Source organism: Pleurodeles waltl, chromosome 4_2 (genome assembly GCF_031143425.1).
Source record: "Pleurodeles waltl isolate 20211129_DDA chromosome 4_2, aPleWal1.hap1.20221129, whole genome shotgun sequence".
Lineage (NCBI taxonomy): Eukaryota > Metazoa > Chordata > Amphibia > Caudata > Salamandridae > Pleurodeles > Pleurodeles waltl.
Genome location: NC_090443.1, coordinates 321,772,665 through 321,793,194, shown reverse-complemented (window position 1 = coordinate 321,793,194; position 20,530 = coordinate 321,772,665). Strand labels below are relative to the sequence as shown.

The window sequence follows — 20,530 nt, the reverse complement described above, 5'->3', positions numbered from 1 at the left end:
ATACCATGTAAGCCCCTATGGTATATCTCTTCAAATTATTTTACTAGTTTGTATTCTATGTCACTGTGTTGGTGCCGGTCTTTCAATCACCAGTCCATACTCTACCTTAAATGGCCATCCTGTGGTTAAAACCCCTTTGTGTCCCACTATGTGCAAAACTGTGAATGAGTGCTCTTAGTGATTATTGTTAACCAGAAAACATGAGGAACATCTAAAACACAGGAATAGGTTAATTACCTATATGTACAGTTAATTCCTCATCCCCATTCAGGCCGAATGGGTATTGGGAATTCAATTTGATGATGTATTGTGATTCCATTCCACTCTCAGGGCTTTCTCTTCATTACCACCTCTGTTTTTGGTCACCATATCAATTCCAAAGTACCTTAAGAGATCACTTCTATTTTTATGGTGCCAGTAAAAATGTCTAGCAACTGTGCAGTTGGGATCATTGTTGGTAATGGCATGTTTGTACTCAAGAATCCTCCGCTTTACTTGCAGTTTTGTGCTACCAATATATTTCAGGTTACGCGGGCACACCAATACAAGCACTACAAAATCAATAGTGCAGGTAATATGTTTGGTAATACTTTGTTTCCTGCCTGTGGGTGATAAGTAGAAACTGTAATTGTTGCAGCTTTGCACGACCCACATAGGTAAAATACTGGTTTGAGAGTTAGCCACGTCTTATTTGCTGGGAGAATAAAGCTGTGCACTAGCGCTACTTATCACCCCGGGAGGTATCCAGGAGCTGTGACATGATTCTGCAGGTAGAATGGTTCGTCCTCAAATAGCCTGGTCTTGAGCTTCCACCTGAATCCAGCTAGGGTGAGGTGTGGTTCAAAGGTAGGTGGGTAGTTCATTCCAGTTCTTGGCTGGGATGTAGGAGAAGGCACGCCCCACACTTCGGGTGCGCTGGATTGTGGGGATACATGCGAGGGCGAGGTTGGCTGATCTGAGCTCTCTGTTGGGCTGGGGGTGGTTTGGAGAATGCAGAGCAACGGTGCAGAGAGACCCAGGTACAGGGTGTTTCCTTAATCCAGTCTGCTGGGGATGGTGGCCTGTGTGACAGTTTTTCTGGAGTCGCTGGGGATCAATTTGTAAATCTTGCGGCGCATGGGGAGTTGATGAAGCATGTTATTGCCACATTGTTGGCCCTCCTGATCTCTTTAGTTGTGGTGTTTCCTGTCTGCGCTTTAAGAATTGAAATTCTTGATAGGTCAGAGGATGCAACTGTAAAGGGGCACTCTCTGCTTGAGCTACAGAATCCAAGTTAATATTCAAGCTTGAGCCAGTGGAAATAAGTTCCTGATACTGCTGTTGGCTAACTTTTAGGTCTTGTTTTAATCCATCAAAGCTACCTTCAAATTTGTTGCTGTTTCTTCAACTTGATTTCCTCCTATTTGTTCAAACGTTCCTCTTTATGTTGCTCAGTTATAGCGCGTATTTTCTCCAGTTCCTGACGTGTATAGTCAAGAACAATTTTAGCATATTTTATGAGCATTTCAATCATTTCCTTTGAGGATTTCGTAAATGCTGCCAATTCTTTCAATAATTCTGGGTTGGGATTCTCAAAAGTAGGAATAATATATATTCTGCTACTATGGGGTACTCTACCTACTTCAATAAAGTTGGTTAATGAAGTAATTTCCCTCCATTTATTTAGTTCTCTTTTCACCAATTTCTCATGAAGGCTGACTGTTTGTTTGAACAATGAACTCCTGCTCTCTTGATCACTGGTAGTTCAGTGTTCAAACTTTTAGCAAAGTGAGAGCAACTATCTTGCGTTTCTGTTCCCGATCAGTCGTGTTCCAGAAAGAAAGGCCTGCACAAACCAAAAAGCAGTTAATACGATAGAACATGGAGTCAGCACAATATAGGGACTCCAAAGGTCTTCCTCCAAGATAATCACTGATAATAGACCTTATGCACTATGGTGTTGTGGAGCATTACCAGTTACCAGTTTACATTAGAAAAGATCCCCTAACCTAACTCCTCTGCTCACTCATGGGATCTAAAATGAGATATGTGCTGTGCTGGCAGCGACTAGAAAGTAATTAGTTATTTTTTGATTATTTTCTGTGAATGCGTTTGCGGTTGTTGGTATGCTCTGCATTTCTGTTTCCAAAGTGCAGCCCCATTGCTTGCCAGAATATTTGTATGCCACAGCTGATGAGTAATATGCTATATTGCAGCAGATTAATCTTTTGAGTCAGCTCATAGACAATATTCTGCTCAACCTTCACCTCTATCCGTAAAGCTGTACGTCCCCGACCGACTTGAGATGTTGGCAACTAGGCTACTGGAAGGCCATGAGGGAGACAGTCCTGTTGTGTGAGTGTTCCGACCCTTCCTGAGCTGTGGCACTCAACCACTACCCCGAAAAGCAGTCCTGCTTACCACAATCTTGTCTGTGTCAGCAGGCCAAAATCCAAGTTCTCTGAGGTGGTGAGAGCGACATCAGCATAAACTGCAAAAGAAGTGAGAAAGACGCTTTTGCAAGACGATGTGAGTACTTGACGCAGCTTGCATCTGCTGTCTCTTCCAGACAGGTCCCAAGCAGGTTTCCAAATTCTCCGCTCGAAAGGAACAACCGGCACACCAATTCTTCGTAGTATTCTGCTTTGATGGCACAAACCACACAACGTGTTTCCACTATGCTGTAGCCTGTCAAGTTACCAGGTACTTCTACTCTCCCTCAATAGAACCCAGTGCCTTAATAGACAGAGGAGACATACTCCCTAGCCCTAAGTACATTCAGAGAAATCTTAAAATAATAATGTTATAATCACAATTAATATAACATTGGTCCCAGTTCATTAGCTAAGCAATGTAAGCATAAATGGATGCCAATCTGGCATTGTCCTTTCTGCACACAATGATTTCCATCAATTACGACTGGCCAAGGCTCAAGTCTTCAGAGAATATAAATACATGCCCTGACACATCTGCCAGATGATCCTCCGATAAGTAGCCGTGGGATGAAGGCATAGCTGGAGGGGCAGTCTTGAAAGGAAGGGAGTAGCCCCTTTGGACGATCTGCAAAACGTACATGTCCATAGTGGTGGATTCCCAGTAGGGCAGGTGATGGCGAATCCTGGGGCCAACCAGCCTGGGATGAGGGGGGTGTACTAGGAAGGATTGGAGGCTGCAGCAGGGGCTGGGGTGGACTGGGCAGACCTCTGGTTCTCTGTCCCACGAGGCTGTGGGATTCCACCTCCCTGGCCACGCAGGGGCTGAACAGCATGGGTGCACAGTGGCTGGGAAAGGGACGCAATAGGGAGCCCCTTCTATGGCCACAAAAAAGGTGAAAGGCGGACTGTTGGGGATGAGGTGCAGTTGGAAGGCTGAGGAAACTGAGCCATAGCTTGGGAGTCCCTGAACCTCTTAAGCGCAGAGTCCACCTTTTCTCCAAAGAGACAGGTGCCATCAAAGTGCATGTCCATAAGGGTCTATTGGACATCCCTGAGAAACCAGATGTCCTCAACCAGGCATGGCGCCTCAAGGCCACCGTGGACGCAACCGATCTATCCAGAAAGTCGGTCATGTCCGGCCCACATCGAATAGTGAACTTTGAAGCGTTTCTATTATCAGCTACTGCCTTGGAGATGATAGCCTGGGCCTCCTCCGGTATCTGCGGCAATACGTGTGCGACCGTATCCCACAGGGAGTGAGTATAACAGCCCAAAAGGCATGCAGTGTTCGCTGACCGCAACACCAGACTGGAGGAAGAAACATTTTCTTCCCAAGTTGGTCCAGTCTCTTTAATTCCCTTTCTGGAGGTGCGGAATGGAATGCGCCAGATGACGAGGATGCCTGGATAACAAGGCTCTCAGGCGTGGGGTGTTGGGACAGGAATTGTGGGTCATTTGGGGTGGGCTGAGGGCAAGGGATCGTCCTGTTCACAGGTACCCAGAAAGACATCAGTGAGGGCTTCATTGAAAGTAAGGAGAGGCTCAGATGTGGAAGCCCCGGTTTGAAGCACTTCCGTAAGGAGATTAGGCCTGACTTCAACAGTAGGCAGTTTGAGGCCAATGACTGGGCCGCCCCTTCTGATCACCACAGAATATGTGGACCCCTCTGCCATATCCACGGTAGGAGGAGAAAGCATGCCAGCATCTGGAGGAGTATCCAGACCACTGGCCTCGCCCAAATCTTGTGCCTAGTCCATGTTAGGGTAATCTCGGTATTCATAAGGGTCCAGGGACCCCTCCAATTCTTCCTGATATTCATACCCATGTAGAAAAGAGTCTGAATCCAACCTGGGGTAAATAGACCCCATCGAAGAAGAGGGTGGCGATCTGACTTAGAGTCCTTGGGGATTGGGATCGGGTTGATGTTGATCGTGGGCACAAGCGCTGTCTGGAGCGTCGACGACCGAGCTGGTGCCAGGGAAGGTCTCAAAGGTACGACCGGTGCCGGTACGGATCTCGTAGCAGATCCGGAGGAGGCCTCGAAGGCTGGAGCTGAACCTGAAGCACCCACAGCCTAACCACCAGGGCACATAGGTACGAAGGGGGTTCGGACTGCCCAAATATGGGACACATGAATTCTTTTAATTGGGCAGGGGTAGCCCCGGCTCCCGGAAAGTCGACACGGAGCGTGTCCAGAAGTAGGCTCCAAGGATGGAGGCCTTGAACGTCATTCCTCCTCCAGTGTTGCATCAGCCGTGTGACAGGATGAAGCCTAAGAATGCCTAGCCTTCTTCGACTTCTTCTTCTTCTTCTTACCAGAGTGACCTGTAGACTTGGAGGACGACAAGTGGTGGTGACTGCGAGCGGTCTCGAGTCCTTCCTCTCAAGCGGGTGCGATGCTGTGTCGAGCGCCGTGACGCCACAAGCCTAAAGACCTTCGGGTGCATGGCCTGGCACACGGAGCACGACTTCAGGTCGTGTTTGCACCCCAGGCACAATAAACCGACCAAGTGCGGATCCATCTCCAACATCAAGCGGTGACAAGCCTCACAAGGCTTGAAACTGGTATTAGGAGTCATCCCAAATGCACCAAAAAAAATATCACCAAAAACTTTACAAAAGTTTTGAAATTGGTCTAAAAATGACCAGGGTCGCTCTCTCCGGATCAGCATGTGACGTGGAAAGAAAGAATGGACGTCACTGCGCAGAGGTCGACCGATGCCAATGCACAAGGGTACTGCTAGACAAAATATCTCCGGATCCAATCTGACGCCTTGGGAAAAGTCTAAGGTAAGGAATCTGAAACTAGAAGTCTCTATCAGTTGCAGAATACTACAAAGAATTGGTGTGCCAAATGTTCCTTTGAAGCAGAGAATTTGGGAACCTGCTTGGGGCTTGTCTGGGTAAGTTAGAAAGCAGGCACACACAAATAACTACTTTCTTGCTCTCTCTGCAACCTCTCATGTTTATGCACAATCACACACCCAACACCATGTTGGAAGCATGTATCTCACTCTTGCACACCTTATCCAACATATCACATAAAGGACGTTCTACATGCTGCATCCTTCCAGCCATGGACAGCTTCATACCTTCTCAAAAGTATGTTTGCTATCGATAAGGAGCTCTGATTTGGTCTATGCATTGTCAAGAACAGAGTTCTGAGGAACTCTACGTGTTATTAAAAAGTGAACTCTTCCTCTGAATTTCATGAGACATAGCTTTGAGAGTATTTGGGCTTTTTGACGAGTCTGGCAATTATCGAGAAGAGCAACTAGTGACTCAGTGTTTTAATAAGACTAAAGTTGTAGTATTATCGTTTAGAAAAACAAAAGCACGATATGCTGTGCAAGCAATGGCCATTTTTTCTGTGCCTATGTATATAAAAAAAAAAGCAGATTTTAAATAAATATTTTCAAAATGTTTCAAAGAATATGCAAGACTTAGTTATATGCCATCAAGTAACAAGGACGGTGACTTGAGAAGTAAGATACAAGACTATCAAAAAAATTATCTGAATGTGATTACCACACAATATTCTGATTCCACAAATGGCAAATTCTATGACCAGCTAACCTGTGGACATGATCTAGACCCAATATGATAAGCCACAGTCTTCCATAGGGGAGTATTCTGCTGTATAAAAGTTTTAATAAATACCAGTGTGCACCTGTAGCTAACACCTTCACCTTTCTAGGCTTTCTAACTATACTTTCCTGGATTTTACTATTAATTGTTGATTTTACCACCCCGTTTCCTTTCTGAAGTGAGAACTTTTTTCATAAAACTAAATATTCTGATGGGCATTTTCCTCAGCAAAAAACTACTTTGTGGCATTTAACTCTTGGAACACAGCAGTTGAGTTATGTGATACTTAAGGTGTTTTTGAACCACAGCACAGTACTTCCGATAGCCACTACCATCTGATCATTGCTTCTGTGATGAGCATCACTAATGCTGTGGCTCAATGTTGTTTCAAGCTGAGCAAGAGTGTGTTACACAAACATATTTTCGTTGCATTAATATTTCTACTTGGGCATAGTGTGTATTATATGTTCTGGGCTACAAAGGGTTCACATGTCAGGGTGGTGTTCCACATTCACAAGGCATCTATGACACAATCCCTACAATAGAAATACGTGTTTAAAACTGCACCACTAGGAACAATGTTTTAAAAATTGTTATGCAATCGTCAAACTCGAATATTCAAGACAATCTGTGGGCCAAAGGAGAAAGCTCTTTGCAGGAAGTCATTGATATTGTAAAAAGAGCCGAATTAACGGGAAGGTGTGCGAAAGAAGTTTTAAGTGAAAATAAAGGTGAAGAGACCATAATTGCAAGAGTGAAGGATTAAAAAACACAGTAAAGATTCTAAAAAGAGAAGCATAAGAAGAATAGGAATAGAATCTAAGAATTATAATTCGAATGATAGAAAGAAGTGTTACAGATGTGGCAGTTATGACCACTTGGCGAATGATAAATTGTGTCCGGCAAAGAAACAGAAATGTTTAAAATGTGGAATTGTAGGTCATTTCCAAAAAGTGTGTCTAAGGAAGAGTGGAGGTAGCAAAATCCTGGATCTCGAAGACACAAACTCTTCAGAGGATGATGATTTGAACATGTGTATTTTGTGTGTAAATTCTTCTGATGAAGATACTATTCTTTGCACGAAACAAGAAGAGAAAAATAGAATGAAAAAACCAAGCTGTGAGATTATGCTGGGAGGTGTGACTTTGCATATTGTAGTTGATTCAGGGTCTCCATATACTATTATTAATCAAAATGTGTGGGAAAAGAGTTTCAAGCTTGTTGTGGGTGAAGAGTTATGCTCACCGGACATAACTATCAAGACATTTACTGGTGAAATTATCGAATTGTTAGGCTACAAGGAATTGGAATTCCAGTATAAGGACAGACAAATGACCGGAAAGTTGTATATTGCAGTCACTGGTCCTTCCGTTTTGGGATGGATTGATCAGAGGAAATTGGGCATAATATTGGATCCAAATAATCCTGAACCTGTATTGTCCATAGAAAAGGGATCAGGAATTGATCAACTGGTTCTGCAGAGATTCTCTAAAGTATTTACGGGGAAGATTGGAAAAATGAAAGGCTTTATGCACCTTATTCATTTAAAAAAAAGATGCTGTCCCACAAGTGCATAAAGTAAGAAACATTCCAATTCCCCTAAAGGAAGATGTTAAGATGCAATTGGACAAACTACAAGAAGAGAAAATTATAGAACCCATTGAATCTTCTGAGTCGGTGGCCCCGTTAGTTGTGGTGAAGAAAGCCAACGGGGGTTTACGATTATGCATTGACTTAAGAGCTCTTAATAAGTATATACTAGTTGATCAATTCCCTTTACCGCATATTAGTGAAATGCTATCACGCACTAGAGGAATGAAATGGTTTTCTACTATTGATTTAAAAGCAGCCTATCATCAGGTACGGTTACATCCCAGTAGCAGGGACTTGATTGCTTTCATTACACCCTTTGGGTGTTACAGGTTCCGGCGAGTACCATTTGGCTTGGCGTCAGCAGCAGCCATGTTCTAGAGGTTAATGTACTCAATCCTTGCAGGAATAGATAATACAATGGTCTTCCAAGACGATATCCTGGTGATGGGTAGGTCAAGGGATGATCATGACCAAACTTTATTAAAAGTATTGAATACGTTGGATGAAAAGGGTCTGACGGCAGAATTTAGTAAATGCAAATTTGCTTGTGACCATGTCAATTACTTGGGGCATGTTGTATCTGCTCAGGGAATTAAACCAAAGGAAGAGTTATTGTCTGCAATAAGAAAGGCACCTAATCCTCACAATAAGGATGAGGTCCGTGCTTTTCTGGGTTTAGTGGAATTCTATTCCAAATTTGTTAATAACTTTTCCACGAAAACGTATGATTTAAGGCAATTGCTTAAAATAAGTTTTTGTGGACAGATGCGTGTCAAAATGCTTTTGACATGTTGAAAAATGATATCTGCAATGCTCCACCTTTGCAAGGCTTTGATTCAAGTCTTAGCAGTGTTATTACAACTGATGCTAGTTGCAAAGGAATAGGAGCAGTTCTCACCCAAATTAATAAGGAGGGGTATGAAGATACCATTGCTTTTGCCTCACGTTCATTGACTACATCTGAGGAGAAGTATTCAGTTATTGAGCGTGAGGCGCTTGCATGTGTATGGGCAATGGAACATTTTAGACAGTATGTGTGGGGTACTACAGTCATTTTAAGATGTGATCACAAACCTTTGGTGAAAGTTTTAACCACGAAGGGGTTGTGTAAAGCTTCGCCTAGGCTTGCCAGAATGTCTGTGCGTTTGTTTGATTACAACTATGTGGTACAGTACTTACCTGGAGTGAAGAATACGGTCGCAGATTTCTTAAGCCGCATGCCCTTGCCATCCAACAATATTGAAGAGTTTCAGAACACTGTTGAAGATGGGAAAGAAGACATGTGGGTGGCTATTGTGGAGGAAGGTATATGCAAAGGTATCACGCGAGATGAATGGAATACAGAGCAGAATTTGGATGAGGTAATGAAAGAATTGAGTGTCTTAATTAATAAAGGGTGGCCGTTAAAGAAAATGATTAATAAAAATGTGTTACCTTTTTGGGAAGTAAAGGACGAATTATCTATGGAAGAAGGTCTATTTATTAGGAATGGGAAGGTAATACCTCCCTTCACCTTAAGAGGGAAAATTCTTGAGATTAGCCATGAAGGCCATCTAGGCATCGGTAAAACTAAGAATAGAGTGAAACAGTGGTACTGGTGGCCGGGGATAGATAAGGAAGTAGAAAGGTTGGTGAGAGATTGCCCTGTTTGTGAAAATGCAGATAAAACGCATGTGATGCTGAAACCGTCTTTACATCCCATTCCTTCTCCCAACATGTCGTGGGAAAGAGTAGGTATTGATGTCATGGGACCAGTTGGTGAAGGCGAAGAGCAGACTTTCTTGTTAGTACTTGTAGATCACTTTTCTAAGTGGCCAGAGGTAGGAATTGTAAAGAAGGCTGATGTAAGCAGTATCATCAAATTTATGGACAACATTTTTGTAAGAGAAGGTTTACCAAAATGTATTGTGTTGGACAATGGGACACAATTTACGTCTTCTGCTTTCCAAGAGTATGTGGGAAGGAATGGGATAAAGCATCATACTACTTCAATTTACCATCCTGCAGGTAATGGTTCGGTAGAAAGGTTCAATCGTGTACTTAAAGGAATGATTCAGTGGTCCAATTGCAATAATTTAGTTTGGAAAATAGAGTTATGGAAAACACTGTGGGCTTTTAGGATTGCTGTATGTAACAGTACTAATTCTAGTCCGTTTGAACTCATGAGGGGAAAAACTCCCATGTCAAAAGATAATGTTGGTTGGCTTAAAGCTGCAAAAAGAGTAGAATGGAGTCCGGAAGAGGTGAAGACAAATATTGGGAAAGCTCAGGATAAATATAAGAAATATTATGATGACATACACAAGTGCAAAGAGGTTAGGTTGTGTGTTGGAGATATTGTGAGAGTCAAGAGCAATAAACACACTATTAAAGGACAAAGTAAATTTTCTTCCCCCATGAGAGTAATTGCTGTGTACAATAATTCAGCACGACTCAATGATGGTAAAGTGTGGCATATATCTGCTTTGTCACTGTGTAAGAATTCCAGAGTTGACTCAGGAACGGTGATTGGTATTCCGAAGAGTCGTATGTGGAAAGAATGGTTGGAAGAGGGGAATGAGGGAAGAGCAGAACATGTTCATCAATATCAACATAGAGTGGACTCAGGGAGCTCTGATGATCGCCATATTCCATCGAATGACCTGAGATCACCTGGCAGTTCCAGAGACTCTAGTGGCTTGGATACAATCGGCTATAGGAGTGGAAGGTGTAGTAGATTTGGCAGGAAAATTGTGATACCAAAGAAATTAAAAGACTATTATTCATAGCAATGTTCTATATATACGCGTTTTGGAATGTTCAACTGACTATTATTTATAGTAATGTTTTACTGTTCATTTGTAGGCAATTGTTTTATTTATAGGAATACATACATTGTTTATCCTCATATTGTTTTTACTGTAAAGAGAGAAGATATGTAGTGTCGGTAGTATTATAGAATGCTCACCGCTCTCGATTGCCTCGCGCTGGGGATTCTGCACGCGCTACGAGGTATTCGAGAACGGTGTGCAGAGAGACGGTTTGGAGAGGATTGAACGGCAGCGCTGTCTCCCTTCTGCGATGTTTCTTGAATAAATAAAGAAGTAATTATTTAATACACTCGAATTGGCAGTTCTTACACTAGGTGAGTCCATATGAAGAAGGGATGTTATAGACGTTGCAATATCGATGGCTGCTAGGCTGATGCTAGTCTGTTTACACCCTTTCTCCACATTTCTGAAGTCAGAATGTTATTCGTGAGCGCAATTTGTAAATATTATTTCTCCGAGTGTTACTTGCTTGTCTGTGTAGCGACACTGTTATTTCTCTGGCCATGACCTTTTGTGTGCTTCTTCCACAGGATGAAGATGCGTCGGCACAAGTGGTTCCTCGTCCTCTGCATGGCAGGCCTCAGCCTCATCTCCTTCCTGCATTTCCTCAAAGCTCTCTCCTACGTCCGCCTGCCCCGTGATCTCACTGTCTTCAGCCCCAACCTTGGCTTCCTATGGTTGACCGCTCCAGTCACGCCTCAAGCAGAGCCGGACCCACCCCCAGTGGGGCCAGAGTTTTTGCGAACACCCTTGTACCCAAATCCCCCACTCCTGCAACCCCTGCACCCTGCTGCCTTCTCGGACCTGCACAAGGCACACCTCTACCTTCCAGAGGACACCACCGAGTACTTTGTGCGAACCAAGGCTGGGGGCCTCTGCTTCAAGCCAGGCACTCAGACGCTCGATCGGCTTCCTACTGGGGTGCATGGAGAGGATCGTAATGAACGCCCATCTGGCCGCCAACCTGCCCGAAGGCAGCTGAGTGGTTCCCGGACCAAGCGGAAGACTCACGTGGAGTGCCCCTGCTTGCCAGGCTGGCACGGACCCAGCTGTGGCGTGCCCACAGTGGTGCAGTACTCCAACCTGCCCACCAAGGACCGTCTGACGCCGCGGGCTCACCCGCGCCGTGTAATTAACGCCATCAATGTAAACCATGAGTTCGACCTACTGGCGGCCCGCTTCCATGAGCTGGCTGATGTCGTGGATGCCTTCCTGGTGTGTGAGTCCAATTTCACAGCCTACGGTGAACCCCGGCCTTTGCGTTTCCGGGAGATGCTACTGAACGGTTCCTTTGACTATATACGTCGCAAGGTGGTCTATATTTTTCTGGACCACTTCCCCGATGGGGGGCGGCAAGATGGCTGGATCGCCGATGACTACCTGCGTACTTTCCTGACGCACAATGGAATGAGCAGGCTGCTGAATCTGCGTGATGACGACATTTTCATCATTGACGACGCTGACGAGATTCCAGCGCGAGACGGCGTGCTGTTCCTGAAGCTCTACGACGGCTGGACAGAACCGTTTGCCTTCCACATGCGCAAATCTCTCTATGGCTTCTTTTGGAAGCAGCCGGGTACCCTGGAGGTGGTCTCTGGCTGCACGGTGGCTATGTTGCGGGAGGTCTACGCCACTGATGGCATCAAGCTTCGACGCCGAGAGTACTATACCATGCCAGGCTTCCGGCAATACGAAAACCGTACCGGCCACATCCTAGTTCAGTGGTCCCTGGGTAGCGCTTTGCACTTTGCTGGCTGGCACTGCTCCTGGTGTTTCACACCAGAGGGCATCTACTTCAAACTGATCTCGGCCCAAAATGGTGATTTCCCACGTTGGGGGGACTATGCTGACAAGCGGGACCTTGGCTACATCCGTGAGCTCATCCGCACTGGAGGCTGGTTTGACGGCACCGCGCAGGAGTATCCCCCAGCTGACCCCAAAGAGCACATGTTTGCACCTAAGTACTTTCTGACCAACTTCGAACGGTTCCGCTACCTGCTGGAGAACCCTTATGAGAAGGCCGAGCCTGGAGGGTGACCAGTTCCTGGTGCACAGGAAGGTGGGAGGAGTTACAGGGAACCAGCAGTGGGTTCATGGATTAAAGGGTTTTGGGCTGTTCTTTTTGGTCCATTCCGTCCATCGCAACAAAAACTTCAGGTGGGGCACACTGACGGTGAAAGAACGGAATGGTCTGCCAGTGAATCCCGGTCTGACTGGAGAATCCAGAGTGGAATCTGCCTCCGTGCCAAGTTAGGTGGTGCTGACTGAAACCCCCAAAATCCTGGAAGCTGCATCACACATGTTCAGTCGTATTTGCAAATAATTCAATATGACAAGTCTGCATGGATGGAGGTGCAATGGCAGACCTGTGCGTAGGTCCCAGTACTAACACGGAAGGGGTACTGGTGGATACCTTTAAGGTGCACAGGCAGAGTCTTGTGCGGATCCCAAAAGCAGTAGGGGTTGTTAATCAAGATGGAGATGAATGTGGGCCACTTTCTGAAATAGCAAGGGTGCCATTGGCCAGGATTCAGGTGCACTGACCGTGTTGAGAGGGACACAGTACTAGAATAGCAAGGGTTGTTGATCAGGCTCGCAGTGCCTTGTCACAGCTGTCTGTAGATCCTTGTAAAGAAACAGCACAGGTTCTGCAGGGCATGACTAATGTGCACTAGAAGAGCCCTGTCCACTTCTCAGTGATGGATAGCAAGGAGTGTGGGTGGGGCTGGAGAAGCATTAGCACAACTGTGTGTGCGTTCCGGAGCTGGAATAGTTGATGGGTGGTGTAGTTCAGGACCGAAGTGCACCAGCACAGTGTGGATCCCAGTTTTGGAATAGTCAGTGGGTGCTACAGGTCACAACGGGTGCTACAGATCACAATTGAGGTCCATTGACAAATCTGTCTGGGCACCCTGTGAATAAGAGGAGGTGCTGCAGGTTAAAACTGCGGTGTGTAGGTAGAACTACATGAAGATGTCCATGCTACCTTTGTGGCACTAATTGTGGCACTGCTGCACGAGGTGAAGCAGAAGTCATTGAAAAGCGATGGAATTGGTCCTGGCCTGCAGCAGGTCTTCTCTTCATCCACTTTCTTTCTGTATTGCTCCAGTGTCTCAAGTCCAACATGAGTGAAATGGGGTGTATTCGGATCAAACTGTATTGATCAAGGTGGTCCCCAGGTATAAGACATCTTGAAACAACAGGCCTATTGAAAGGGACCAAGATCCAGACTGTGTTCCAAAGGGTGGTGCTCTCACCCATTGAGAAAGGCTTCACCTGTCTGTCTTGTCCCTTTCTGAGCAAGTTCTGGCACATGCATGATCAGTCCTGCTCTAGAGATAGGTAGGAAAAGGAGAGGTAGACTGAGGGGAAGGATGGAAGAAATATCTAGAAATGGGGCACGCGATTCCAGGCGAGGCTCTCCCAATCACTTCAATCTCCCCCTAAAAGGAGAAGAGCACTGGGGTCCTAGGATTGTAGAAGGTTACAAACAACATAATGTGACACTCCCCGCCCCACTCCACAAAGATTACCCTTCAAACAAAAACATTAAAAAGTACCATTTTAAACTTAAGCAAGTTTACCTAATTTATTTTGTGCTGTGACTTTGTCACAGTTGAATCCTGTAGCCCAGGTTCTCACCCGCCCTCCTTTACCCAGTGCTCCCTCCCTGACTGTTCTGTCTCTTCTTGTGACACCAGTGAAAAAGTATCCTCTTCTGGAATGTAAAAGAGCAAGTGGTAGGGACAGGCGATCTGCTCCTGGATGTGTTTGTTTTTGATGTAGATGCCTAATATCCCACATAAGCCATGGGCTCTGCCACATTAGAGACGCTTTAGAAATTTTCTGACAGGCTGCCTGCCTTAGTAGCACAATCAGTCTAATGCCCTATAATCCTGAGTGTCTCACCCTCACACAGAGCACACAAACTAATCGAGCCTACACGTTTCACACTCAGGGAGCGCAAGCAGCTTACACATGCAACAGAGTCCCAACATGTCATTCTTACCCACAGGACTACTGAGCACTTCCTCCTCAGATTGGAAACCTGAGCATACACACTGGAAGCTTGTTCATTTCACCCTCACAAAGAACATGGGTGTCCCACCACCACAAAGGGAGTCATTGTATTCGATTCTCCAACAGGGATCTTGATAACTGTATATTATACTATTTGGGGCAACATTTGTCCTAAAAAATGTAGCAGAATTTATCGTCATGACAATAAAAGGAAAGGGATCCACGCTTAAACATGCCACCTGGTAGCAGAACTGGTCAAATCAAAATCAGGACAGCAGTTGGAGTATGAGCACTCTATTCTTCCTATGTGACACATGAGGCTGGCAGGGACAGTATTTAGAAAAGAGACCAGATGTCTGAACTGAACCTTAATAGCTTCCCTCTCGGTCTCCTTACATGACCATCCATACCACTCTTTTTCCTCTGTAATTAGCAAGAGGAGCAATAATTTGAGAGGCATGGGATGGAACTGTGCATTTCCCCCGCTTTGTAAGATTTGCTTTGAAAATAGCTTATCCTATAATTCCCGCTAGCTACAACTCACATAAAAAAGGGAACCAGAAAAAATCTACACATTTCTAGCTCTCACCAACAGCTACTGCACAAAACAGTTACTACTCAAAAGAGCTACTCTGCAAACCGCCTGATAAGTAATAGTTTTTTTTGTGTGGGATGGCAGCGTTCTCCTTCCTTATCCCCTCCCCTCAAAACGCTCTTCATTTTGTACAATAGCGAATTTGTGAGGTACTGTTTTGTGGGATCGAGAGGAAGACGCTAAACGTTTTGACAATAGTACTAGTGTGCACCGTCCAAAGGAAGTGGAAAAATAAAAGTGAATGAGCATTTAGACTGAACCCTTGCTCCCTTTGTCAGAAATGGGGGCGAAAATAGAGTGTGGGGTTTGGTGAAGGCCTTTCCACCTCCATCATAAATAAGAAGCAGTGGGATAAAATGCTGCACGTTGTGGCATCTGGTGATATTGCAAAGTAGGGGGTAGCCGACACTCTTCGCGATGGCATGAATGACATATTTATGTATAATTTATTGTGCTGTATTGTACCCAGGCCTAGCCGTTCCACAATGCTGGTAGGTTGCTGTTTCCACAGTATGTTCCTGTTCCCAGCTCTGTCCCACAATTCCCTGTTCTAACCACTGGAGACTGTTCCTTCAGTCCATCGTGCATTATTTAGCCTCTTATGAACTGAATCAAACTTCCAAGAGGCCACAGGACGTGCGAATGCTGCTACAGAGGACACTGTTCGAGAGAGATGTCAAACATGTTACTCTCCCACATTGCCTTTGCTCTGTCTCCGACACCTTTAATGAAAGGACAAAATAATGTCTTTTTTTTTCTAACTTATTGCTTTTGTTTGCCTTTTTAAGGAGACTATGGATTTGCCTCATTGGTTTCTTTCTCCGGTTTTCTACTCTATTTGTGCAAAATATATTATTGTACGTCCATTAATTAGGTTCCTGGTGGAGGTTTGCCGAGAAGTCACGTCAACAGGGAACTGGTAAAAAATGGGAAAAATAATTTTGTTCTTTGTCTTATGTCTGTGAATTTGGGTCGGGAGAGACCGGGACGTCACCGTGTTTGGTGGGGGACAGTTTATCCTCAATCCCACCAATGGCATGAATTGCACTGATTATGTCTAGGCTTGAAACAAGGGCCGACTTGAAGGGTGGAAAAAAGATGCAAAGTGCCAACTTTTTTCAGAACTAGGGTGAAAGGCTGTTTTTCAGAGGGAGCATCACGGAGGCTGGAAACGAGAGAAACTGCCCCTTAAGTTCCTTGTGTTGGGTGTGGGCAGAGCGCAGTTGGAAGCATTCTCGATGCATTGATCTGCCTAAAAAAAAAAAATAGCAGATTCAGGCCTTTTTCGTGGCAGCTGTAACTCGCACACTGAAGGAGTGCCGGGTAAACTTAGCACTGCAAAAACAAATTATTTAAGTAAGGGAAACCACTGTCCCCTCGTCCGCACAACAGGCAGGGTGCAGCAGCTCAAGGCATTTTTTTGCTCTGACAACTGAAAGCTTAAGTGTTGTTATTTATTTGAGTGAAAGGACTTTGATTTTAATGTTACCAATGCATTCTGAGGATGGGTTTAGAAGTGTTTAACAGTACTCACTGGAAGTGAAGAATATTGTACTTATCTGTAACTCAAGTTCTCCAGGATGGGTATCCTTTATAGATTCGTGTGCTTGAATTATACTTTGTTGCCCAGATGGGATTTTCAGCATGTGCATCTATGGAAGGTGCTGGGAGATCTACTTCTCAAGGGCTTGTCTACCTTGGTTTGGAATAATTTTAAATGAAGGAGACTACCTGGGACAAAGTTAAAAATGTTATACAATGCGGGTCAATTTTAGTTGAACAGCTTTGAATAAAAGTAGAACAGCTATTCCAGCCCCTTCACACACACACTAACCAAGGCGAATATTTAAACCAACTTGTGAAATCCACTAACCTAAACATTAAATTTCTGTTCTAGATTTTTGGAGTTGGCCCAGTTCAAGTAGCTCTCCCAATAAGAGTCCCTTCAGCTTTGATTCCCCCATTATCAAGCCAGGGAGTAGTTAACAGGGATAAAAGAGGACTGGTTCAGCCATTCCCATCAGCACTAGACAGTTCTGGGTGCCTCTGATAATATGTACTGAGTAACGAACAGCCCACTCGTGCCTTAGCCACACCACGAGAGTGGATCTGCTAAAAACATCGTGTGACTGTTCTGATGAGCATGGATGATATCTGCTCAAAGTGACACACTTGCAAAACTTCATTAACTCTAGAAACACAGGCATCTGGAAAAAAACGGACTGGCATTTTGGAATTAGATTTGCACTTCCTTCAATCGAAAATCTTGGCGTTTTCTAATCATTGTGCTGAAAGTGGAGTAGCCATTTTGAAATGGTATGGAAATGCATCGCTATTCCAGAATATTTATGTTAGAAATACGGTGTCATCTTAGAAACGGAGGGTTTGGGCTGATTTCAATGAGAAGCTATATGGAGGATTCCGTCTCTTTACTAGCTACATGCTTCAAATGCGGGTCCATCTAGTGATTAGGGAAATTGCTCTAACATTAGGATGCCTGACTCGCCCCCAGTGTAGATCATTTTGACAATGCAGTGGCAATCTTGGTATCGAAATATTTTCTCTAATGTCAGTTGGATGCATCACTGTGGCCTAATGGCCTTCATGACAGAAACGGGTTATCCATGTTTAACGGGTAAAATTATATTGACCTGTAAAGGTATATATAGCACTTCAACCTCTGCCAAAAACTGGCACAGCCATCCTGACTCCTCGGCATAACCACTGAATTTAGTTTATTCCCTTCACCTGGGTAAGTTAAAATAATGTCGTTTGCAGTGAATGGTTGCCATTGAATTGGTTGTCACTGAAAAAAAATCTAGAAGACCCCTAAAAAACGTCTGCACCATTTATAGCAAGTATCCCAGAATGCATTGGCTTGTTCCTGAGTGGTGGGGCGGTTGAATTCAGGACGTTCACGTTTGCAGACCCTTCAATTTCGTTCTTCTGTTTTTTTTTCTTCCAGAAAGTAGAAACTTGCCTTGGAGAAATTTCAAGGGCCTCCGGTCAAGTAACCGTAATTACTATCCCAAGAAACCGAGAGAGAACTGCAGAGCAGGGATTGCTGAGGGTAGTGAAAAAAATGGTAAAATGACTGAAGGGACTGTTAAATGAATAGAAACAAGTAGGGCACTCTGGGAAGACAGGCGAATTGGAGTGACTGAAAGAATGACCTGCTAATGGCAGTAGGGAAGAGAAGGGAGAGGACGAGAGCTAGAGTAGTGGAAATAATTACCGTGTTAACTACTGTTGGGGAAAAGACAAAATCAAAACGAGGAGCAGGAAAGGAGAAGGGAAAAATGAAAAGCAGCGAGCATGAACTGCAGAAGAGGGAGATAGGTGAAGCAGGAATTGCTAAGGGAGAAGAAACATCGAAAGTAGGGACTGCTAAGATCATGACAATATCGGAGAAAGCAGGAAAAAAGAGAATATGAAAATGTGGCCAGGGAAGGCAAGAACTAACTCCTGAGGACAAAGAGCATGAAAGTCCAAGGGGCGAAAAGAGAGCTATAAAGAAGCATGGGCAGGCATTAATGACTGAGGGTGATAGGGGGGGCAACAATAGATGACGTCACAGAAGGGCTTTTGAGGGGATGGGGCAAAAGCAGGGGGCAATATGAGCGTGAGGGCATGCTGTAAGGCGAGGGTGGAAAGGACAGAGTTCAGGAAATGCTGAGGGGAAAGGTCTGAAATTATGTCCTTCCATATTTTTTCGACGTAAAGCTGGAATACTTTTTGTTAATCTTGTTTGTGGGTTAGCAAAGAGGATGTTGGGGCTGGGGGTAATTCTAGGCTTTATGGCTTCAGCCAAAGCCCCCTTCCCCTACATATCCTCAGTGTATCCCAAATATATTATGTAATTAATTTAAACATAGATTTTTGTACGGATAATCGAGGTGTAAATGTTACAGATTATTGTTCTTGTAAATGATTGAGCATTTCCTTATACCCTGAAAGGGACATCAGGGAAAAGAATATGAATTAATACAAAAGATATAAACAATAAAAATATTTAAAACCTAGACGTTGTTTGGTGTTGCCTGTGTAGAGAATTGCTTTGGAAGCGACTCCAGACAGCAGAGCTTTCCCTCACATTGCTCATTTTATAAGCTCAGGTATCAGATAGCAGGTCGCATAGATATTAAGAGTTCAGACAGCAGTGTTCCACTTGCTACCCAGATCCTATAAGCTCAAGCTTCACATAGAACTATATCTGGTGAATTTCAGATCTTAAAGGCTCATGGTTCACTTAAGAGAGTAATCTCTTAGGCAACACAGAGATTCTGTAAACACAAGACAGTAGGGCTACCCAAGTGGATGCACAGACCCTCAAGGTGCAAAGTCATACAACAGAGCTCTCCCCGTTTTGACACGCTCTATTAGCTGAGGTCTCGGACAAGACTCAGTGCTTATTTTGTAAATAAAAAGGTGCCGGTGCTCAAAGCCCTCCTCTTAAACACGCGGCTGCAGCAGTTAAATGTGAGAGCACAGAATACTGGAGCAGTGTAATTCTGAAACCATCTCGGGCCTTTTCAATCCATATAAAGCCACTCCCTGCCCCTTCAGCTCACTCTTGCAGCTTTCTAATTTCTCCCTTTCATGACGCTTTTTCGTTTTTCCCCTTCTCCGTCTTTCCCATATGTGTCTTGCTCGCAGCAAATGCTTGAGGCAGAAGAATAAGCCCCGGCCCTCAAACATTAGCACAAATTAAGCACTGGGACAAGTACAACTTCCTGTCAGGTTACACTGACAAAGACAGATAAAGCTACCCCAATGTTAAGAGGTCTTGCTCGGTCAGACTGCAGAACTATCCCCTGAATTACACAGTCATTACTGGAACAAACAGCAAACCTATGCTGCCTAGTACAATAACTTGGCAGAGACAGCCGAGCTCTCCCTCCAGCTACACAGAAGTGACCAGCTCAGGCGGCATTAGGCCGAGCTCTCCTCGCAATACATACCTCAGTTCAGCTTGGTGTTTCTGTGCAAGCCATGAGATAATGCAGCCTCAATGCCAAACATATATATATATATATATATATATGTTCAATGGCATGTGTAGCTGCAGATACACATGGTTTGCACATCCCGCCATCTAGTGTTGGGCTCGGAGTGTTACAAGTTGTTTTTATTCGAAGAAGTCTTTTCGAGTCACGAGATCGAGGGACTCCTCACCTTTCGGCTCCATTGCGCATGGGCGTCGACTCCATCTTAGATTGTTTTCTTTCCGCCATCGGGTTCGGACGTGTTCCTTTTCGCTCCGCGCTTCGGTTCCGAAAGTTAGTGAAAATCTTGGAAAATTCAACGGTATTGTTTGCGTATCGGGTTAGTTACAACAGATCGACACCGAATTTGGAAGAGCTCCAGTGGCCCTTCTGGGTTTTCGATTCCCCGGCGGGGCCTGGTCGGCCCGACCACGTGCGTCTTCAAGGCTAATGTAACGGACCCCATTCCGCTTCTGCCCCGAATGTCACAACAAGTATCCTTATACAGATCAGCACCTGGTCTGT

General features: G+C 44.7%; 1 protein-coding gene across 2 annotated transcripts in view; it reads left to right on the top strand.

Moving 5' to 3' along the window:
- MGAT3 (beta-1,4-mannosyl-glycoprotein 4-beta-N-acetylglucosaminyltransferase) overlaps nt 1-19,042 on the top strand; it is an 85,665-nt gene extending 66,623 nt beyond the window's left edge. For both annotated transcript variants that reach the window (XM_069231294.1, XM_069231293.1), the window contains exon 2: nt 10,936-19,042. In XM_069231294.1, the coding sequence (XP_069087395.1) occupies nt 10,937-12,442 (1,506 nt within the window). In that variant the 5' untranslated portion in view covers nt 10,936 and the 3' untranslated portion in view covers nt 12,443-19,042. The remainder of the gene's footprint in view (nt 1-10,935) is intronic.
- The last annotated feature ends 1,488 nt before the right edge of the window (nt 19,043-20,530 follow it).